The sequence below is a fragment of the Apaloderma vittatum genome, unplaced genomic scaffold (assembly GCF_000703405.1).
Source record: "Apaloderma vittatum isolate BGI_N311 unplaced genomic scaffold, ASM70340v1 scaffold12534, whole genome shotgun sequence".
In the NCBI taxonomy this organism is placed as follows: Eukaryota; Metazoa; Chordata; class Aves; order Trogoniformes; family Trogonidae; genus Apaloderma; species Apaloderma vittatum.
Genome location: NW_009713302.1, coordinates 13,749 through 21,709, shown reverse-complemented (window position 1 = coordinate 21,709; position 7,961 = coordinate 13,749). Strand labels below are relative to the sequence as shown.

The following is a 7,961-nucleotide window of genomic DNA, read 5'->3' as shown; positions in this document are numbered from 1 at the left end:
ACTTCGTGCCCCATCTGAACTGACTCTTCTGGCTGTACCTGCTCCCGCAAAGTGTTCCTGCGTGGCAGAGGGGCGTTTAAAGTCTTTAGCGCCATGGCTTCTATCCCGCGTACCATATTGCTGATGACCTCCAGGCTGTGGCGCTTGTTCACAGCTGCGTGGTGCTTCACTGCCATGAGGGGCTCGCTGACCTCCTGCAGCGACTGACGGACGACCGGCGAGCTGTCTTCTTGGAAGGTCTTTACCGAGAGCTGGACTTTGCGAGTGACCAGGTCAGGACTGCTCCCACTGACATACTTGTGCCGGTGGCTCGCCAGGTCTGGCGTGCTAGTGGCTGGACGTGGGCGTGGGTACGGAGGCGGGGGTCTGAAGAGATAGTTCTTTAACATGTGAGCGGTGTTGTAGCTCTGGCTGCTCTGCAGCTGCATGTTAGCCAGTTCCGGAGTGCTGACGGTGTGCGAGATGGCACTGGCTGCCGTCTTATTTTGTGCAGCATTATTAGGGTTCATTTGGTCAGATGGGGCGACGGGCTTGTTATAGCCGCCGCCCTGGGGCCCATATGTAATCGTGTAAGGGTGCCTCTCTCGAATCTCAGGCTGACTGTAAACTAGATCTTCTGGCTGGTTATAAGCATGTGTATTTCCAATATTGAGATTCCGCAAAGACTGACTTTGGCTATCCATCTGGATGACCCCCCTCTTCATTTGCCTCATGACAGTTTCGTAATCTGGCGTCGGCCGGTAAGACGGTACTATGATCGCACTATGTCTGTGGCTGGGGATGTAGTCTGCTCTCATGATGTCGCTTCCAGGGATGCTCAGATTTGAGGACATTGGAGACGCCTGGATGAAGTTCTGTGAGCGATTGAGGGAGTTCATGCTGTGGGCACTGCATACGCTCCCATTGGGTCCATTGCCATTCAAGTAGCTGAAGTCCACTGGACACCTATCCAAACTGGTCTGAGACCGACAGTAGTCATTTCCATGGAAAATGCTATCTGCGTAGAGCAGAGAACAAGACGTTGACGATTTTATCATACAAGGACTCACTCAATGTTAACAAAACTTCAGATGCAGAGACAGCTTAATTTACCATAACTGCAGGGAATATTTGGTCTCGAGAGCATCCTTGAGTCACTGAAATAGAACTAAACCAAAGCAACTCCAATGTAAACACTCCCAAAAGTTAGCAAAATAGAGTAGTTGTACGAGATAGAAAGGAGAAAGGGAGGAAGTATTTATGCCTGGGGTAGCAAGGAAGAATAAAGGGGCATCTCCTCCCTCAGCATCCTGGAAGGATTTGCTGTTGCTGCCACCTTAAAAATCCAGTGCTGCTAGCTTGTGGCAATCCTGAAAGATAGTAAAGATGATGCCCCGAATCACAACTTTATGGAAAGACTGTCCGCATTGAAAATCTCGTAAGAAAAGAGTAACAGCTCTCAAAACTCTGAAATCAGCTACTGTTTCAACAATATAGAGAAGTCTGTGGTAAAATTAAGGGAACTTTACTATTCTTCTAAAATTGCCAGTAACCCCCTCCAGAGCCTCAGCTTCACAGTAAACCAGTAGCAGCCACTCAGTCAAATCTACTGTATGCAAGGAACTACACTGAATAGCTCCCTTCAAAACTTACCAAACTCTACCTTAAAATCAGTCAGACCACCACAATTTCAAATTTCTATCGGAACAACTAAGAGCTCCTCTGCTGACGAGAGCACTTGAGCTGTACCTCTCATGAGCTGCAAAGAGCACAGACTGACAGACCTGGCTACGTGTGTTCCAAAAAGTGGTGTGGCTAAGGGAGTGAGACTCAAGGTCTTTAGGGTCTGGGCTCCATTCCTAGCCTCAATCAAAGGAACCCGGTACAACTTCTTAGAGAATTTATTTGTCAAATGTGGGGTAAAAATAATTAACCCTCCTTATCTCAGTACGGCTAACAGCGCTGGCAGACACTAGTGAAAAATCAGCAGAAAAGATTATCTAAATATACAGTTTTGTGACCAGGATACTATGATTTCTCCTACAGTAAAAGCTATTTGCTGCCCTCTTTTCCTATTTCTCTCCCTGGCCCCAGGTGGCACCGCCTTTGAGTGCAGCCATCATACTCCCTTTAGAAATTATTTTTTCAGCTCACTGAACTGGAATACCAAGTTTAAGGTCCATATAATCATGCACAGGCATTTTAGAGAAATTCGAAAACTGAAATTGGACTTTAAACAGAAGACTCACTGCAACATTAACTATAAAACTGCTAGCCCTCCTCCAGGAGCAGCTCCTATTTCACCATGACGGCATTAGAAATCTAGACATAAGGGTTGGAAGCTTCTTTGCATACACATGAAACTGAATTGAATTAAAGAAAAAGATCATATGCTCAAAGTACCTTGTGAATTATGTGTTTCAGTGTAGTGTTCTCCACACTGGACATGCATAGGAGGCAGTATAAATGGATGTTGTCTTGGCTGAAATAAAAGCACATGGAAAAAGAAGCATTAGGAACTTCATTTGCTACAATTTTTGCAGCCACAACAGGAAAAACAGTTCTATGTCCTTTCCACTGAATACCACTCCTTCTAACCCAAAGACATGGCTTGGCATTTCTTTATAGAACAGAGAAAGCTGAGTTTTGTTACAGATCCCAAAGCTGACCAGTTAAGGCTCCTTCAAGCTCAGCCACTTCAGAAAACAACAGCTGGAGTCCCAGTTCGCTTAGAACTTTTCAGAAGTTTACTAAAAGCCTTTGCCCTTGAAGAATTTAAACAAACATCTAATCATCAGGAGAAAAGCAGGAGATGGAGCAAATCCAAGGACCTAGAACACTGTTATATAAGCAATAGGAGCACGCATGGACTTCAAACAACTCTGTAAATTGCACGAATATTGGATTCCGTAGTTAACAAATTAGAGCCCTCCTCCAACAATCTGCGCCGCAACAAGCTCTTTAATGCAAGTATCACAGGGAAAATGAGGTATCCAATCAGCAGGATCATTTGCGGCAAAATAAATCACAGCCGATGCTGTAATCATCAGCTTTGCCCATCAGTAAACCGGGGGGCTTTGCAGTCACATTTTACCATCTGCACTGTAACGATGTCCTGTCTGGTGCCACTGAGCAAAGTTTTTGAAAACATACTTCTAAGTAAGCAGAAAGAGAAGGAAGACACTCTTGTCTCGTGAATATGTCTTCCTTAACATCTAAACTGATTCATGATGTTCAAACTATTGAAGAATACTGTGGATGCCTAAGGCAAAAAAGAAGCACCAAATAATTTACCTTTGCACGCACATGCACAAAACCAGCACCACGCAAGTTAGCTGCAGAAGAGGGGGTGTGGAAGGAGTTAAATTTACATTTTCTGTGTTAATGAGAAGAAACGAGAATCAAAGGAAATTGGCAGAGATATGAATTCTTGCCCATGAAATTGCTGTGTTAAGCCAGAGCTGGAAGATGTCAGGAAATATTTCTGCCACAGCTATTACATCCAAGGGTATAAACCCCTCCTCTCACTGAGCAATCTGGGCAAAGGAGTCAGCTGCTGACAACCCAAGTAGCTGAGCCTAGTCTGGAGCAAACTAAGATGCTGGGAAGTTGAACAAATGAGGGCAGAGGAAAAGTACAAGGAAGGAGAAGTGACTTCTCCTGGGAATGTACAGATCTGGAGAAGACAGATATTATGGAATGTATCTGCAAGAAACTACAGATTATTCTTTTTTTTCTTTCTCTTTTTTTTAAGGCCCACCTGCCTCTTCAGACACAACAGGAGAAGCTTGAGGTCTGCACAATGCCAATATCCAAATTAAGGATCACTTTGATTATTTTTAACAATCAGCTAATTAAATGTGTCATCATTTTAAGGTCTCCTACACTGAGGAGGTTGTCTGGAAAACCAGCATCATTAAGTGGCCCGACAAAAAAAAAGAAACAGCATAAAATGACTTTAAAAGAACAGTTAATAACATACAGGTTCATCGTGATGCCAAAAACCATGTAAAGGGTCTTAATTTGAAAGTAATGAACATGGTTCTCAGTGAAGTGGTAGAGCCTTACCCCAGAGATTCCATTTCACTTCCCATTTATGCCTACTGATTTATTATCATACAAGACAAATGAATAGGTAGGTGTATAAAGATATGCACAGTACAGACAACACTCAGGACAGCTGCTTTTTTCTTTCATTTTTTTTTTCTGCTTCCCAAAGAGAACTGTTCCAACAAGTTAATAAAACAATTACGAAAAAAGCAGTTGAAAGTTCAGTGCGAACGGTTAGCAGCCAGGTTCATTTTTTTAATTGATGAGCACGCATTCCTCACCTTGATCTTCCAAGTTTTAAAAAACTTGTTGCATGCTTATGTTCAAAACATAAAGAGGCAGCAGGATTTGGATTTCCTTTGAAAAAACAGATTTCCATTTTTTATATGTAATATAGAAGGCAGTTCTCTTTCCCCTTGTGCTACATCTGAGGCCACAGCATAAGAATGAAAAGCACATTTCATTTCTTCACCTTCCATTTTCCATAAACATCTCCAGGACCAAGCTGGCAGATCCCAAAAATATCGTAAATATGCCTCAGAGAACATAACACACTGCCTGTGTGTTGCATCATGACACCTTAGAAACAGGCTAAAATTAAAAGGACAAAGAAATACAGAGCCAGCTACAACAGCTTTCCTGCAAACGGCTGGGAAACAAAGAATGCAGCTTTAGATCCAATGAACCATCTATACAAACACAGGAAAATACCCTGTGCTGAAATTTGCAAAGATAAAGCTGTCCTAACGTCAGTACCTGCTTAGGCTTTATTTTGGAACATTTTCACAAGGTGTAACCACGCTGTGGGGATATGTCAAGAAAATACTCCTGCTCACATCACCTTTCTGCCACGCAGCGATAGGCTAATGGAGTTATCACTCTGGGAAGGTCTACAAAGCAGGCATCACCTAACTCACACACGAAAACCGGCACCCTGCGTACAGATGATATTGCCCTCTGTCTAAGGAGCCAGCACAGCCTTTGCTACTACACTTTAACAGATTCAGAATTACTGTAAGAAATACTGACAGGCTAGATGTTAAAACTGGATTTTAAAAAAAAGCGCCTTTAGAATTGACTGGGAAAAAAAGTCTCCCGCAGACGTTTTGGCAAAGATCTCGCTAAAAAGTTACCCAACTTTGTCAGATTTATGGTGTTTATGAAGACTAGTTAAATGGAAACATAGTTTTAAGAAAAATTGTATTGCAATTCTGTACTGATTCTAATAGTTTTACTTAAAGTCACAATAACTTCACACAGAAAACAGGCTCTTAACCCAGGAAGTTGGTAAACTATAAGTAGACTTAATCCAAAATCTAAGGAATGGAAGAAACACTAAATGAGAAGCTGTAAAATTATGTAATGACTAGGTTTTGATGTACACAGCACAAGACACTTAAATTTTTTTCTAGAGAATTATTTTCTCCACATATTGAAATAAACTTGATCCAGTAGAAAAGACAGTCAGTTTCTGCAGGGCAAGTAAAAATGTAATGCCTTGAAGACTGTAATTTTTAACACTCAGTGGTGATATTATCCAGTTAAATTAATCAACATGGGCAGCCACACCCTTGAAATTCATTCCAATCATATTGCCCTGCAAAAAATGACTTAATGTGCTTATTTGAAATTTAGAAAGTATTCCATCACACACAATGCCCCATCCCATTAGAAATGGCACAGACATTCTTAAAGACTCCACCGTGGCACGTACCAAGGACGACCTACTCCAAGTGGGCCGTCGTCGGATAGGGGGAGGAGAACTTGATTGCCTGTAGAAGAAAAAGCAAAGAGAAATACTAGAAACCCCAATACTTCAATTCTGATTCAAGAATGAACAGGAAAAATGAGAGACAAAGAACTTGTAACTACTGCTTATTAATGAGATTTAAAAAAATATGAATAAATGAACATAACTTAGGTTCTTCTCTGAATATAGGAAGTATTCCAGTTCCAAAATACACATGCCTTCCGTTCATTATCCTATTTGACTTACTTGGTAACACAAGAAAGAAAAACTCTGGTTTAAAAATGAATCAAATGAACAAGTCTTAAGCAATAAAAACTGAACATGGCACACACGCAGTCTTAGGTGAACATTAAAACAATGACAATTTTATGAAATTCATAGCAATCACTCCAAAGCAATGCACACAGATCGGGAGGGGGGGGAAAAAAAGCATCTGGTTAGATAATACTAACGGAGCCACACACAATGTCAGAGTAGCCAGGTGCAGTGGAGGGAATACGGAGTGTAGGAGGGGAAAAAAAATGAGGAAGGGGAAGAAACAAGTTGAAGGAGGTAGAAATATAGTGCTTACGTGAAGAGAGGAAAGGTGGAATTTGTCCTCTTACAGTTTCTGATCTGGTGAATGATGTTATGTGCGATTAGAGGAAATGCACACAGGAAAACAAACAACTATCATTTTAAAACAGAGGACAGGAAAATTATTTGGCTAGAAAACACACATTTGCTTATGCTGTTATCAATATCTGTGGCTCTAACACAGAAGCTGATACCACATGTGGCAAGGAGAGCAGTTCTAATGGCAAAAGTTTAAATGCCAGTTATTTCATTCAGTGACCTCCTGACATTCCCTATCTTTATTAGTCCAAATATTTGTAAATTGTTGCAAAGTCGCTACATGCACCCAGTTCATGGTACCCACAAGCTTACAGCTCACAGTGTTTAGAAACGATCAAAAGCTATTGCTTCTGCAGTCTGGATTGTGAACGGTAACAGAAATGTCCTCTCTGTTGACCCCAATATACAGCTTCAAAGGAGAAATACTTCAAGATAACAGACTATGGTATTTTGCTTTTTCTTGACTCTCAGAGTGCAGAAAATCAGGAGCTTCCTTTGAGCTCAATTCCTCTGAAATCATTAAAATTAAATTTAGTATTGAACTATGGAAATGCATTATTTGCTGCTAATAAATGTCTTTGCTGCTGTTCCACTCACCTCCCAAGAATTCTAAGTGCCATTTGAAAAGTGATTAACATCTCTTTTCTGCAAGTGAAAAGATCACTCTATGCAGCTCACCTCATTGGTCTCACCAATACTCTAACTCACTGTATGTTAATACAACGTGTGAATATGTAATATTTAAAAGCAAGATCTTCCAATCTCTCCATCATTTTGGCTTTATTTTCTGAATATATTATTTTCCGAATATATTATTTTCCTTCTTTATTATTTACCAAACAGATGGGATGTCCAGCTCTAAGCGGAGCTGTTCATAGACATGAGACTTCTTCATCACTTTCCAGCTAAGCTGGGAAGTGTTGCAAGGACTTCATGCTCTCACTGCTACACAAACCCTGCACACCAGAAAAATTCCTCAAAACTCTAAGCTGAGATAAATTTACCTTTCAGAAGTTTAAAATTGCTGAAACATCCTCAGCCAACAGACAGACTTAGAACCAAAGCCTCATGAATTCCTCCTTCGGTTAGGATGAATCCACCTGTGTGAGAGGGTTAGCTCAAGGCCAGTGCCCTGTAAGTGCTCAGAGTGGAGCCCAGAGGATGCTTCAGGTTCAGACGTAGAGGCTCTGCCACGTTTTGCTAGTATGGCTACGCAAATTAATGTTCCCAGGTGTCCTCCTTTGTTTGGCACACATAAGAAGCAGATAAATTACACTGCTCAAATCAGAAGATGACAACCTGTGCTTTTCACCGGCCTTAGCTGCTAGCTGGGCAGTGCACCTTCAAAATGCTATTGCAATTCATGTTTTGGCATGTTAATACATGTCACCTTTCACTCCAGTTTATACTAATACTGAGGGTTATGAATGGTAGAGACCAAAGGCTTCAAGTCAAGACTGACAGACTTGGCTGCTTGGGGAGTATCAAGCCTCACAAGGCTCAGAACAAAATTTCATTCTCAGCTGTCTGTTCTTGCTGGTGGTTAAAACAAAACAGGAAAAAAAGG

General features: G+C 41.4%; 1 protein-coding gene across 1 annotated transcript in view; it reads right to left on the bottom strand.

Annotated features, from left to right (window-relative positions):
• Positions 1–7,961, bottom strand: part of PTPN14 (protein tyrosine phosphatase, non-receptor type 14) — a gene marked incomplete at its 5' end in the record, with an annotated part of 38,130 nt that overhangs the window by 17,258 nt on the left and 12,911 nt on the right. The window contains 3 exons of the mRNA XM_009868315.1: positions 3–997; positions 2,383–2,461; positions 5,744–5,801. Coding sequence (XP_009866617.1) covers positions 3–997; positions 2,383–2,461; positions 5,744–5,801 — 1,132 coding nt within the window. The remainder of the gene's footprint in view (positions 1–2; positions 998–2,382; positions 2,462–5,743; positions 5,802–7,961) is intronic.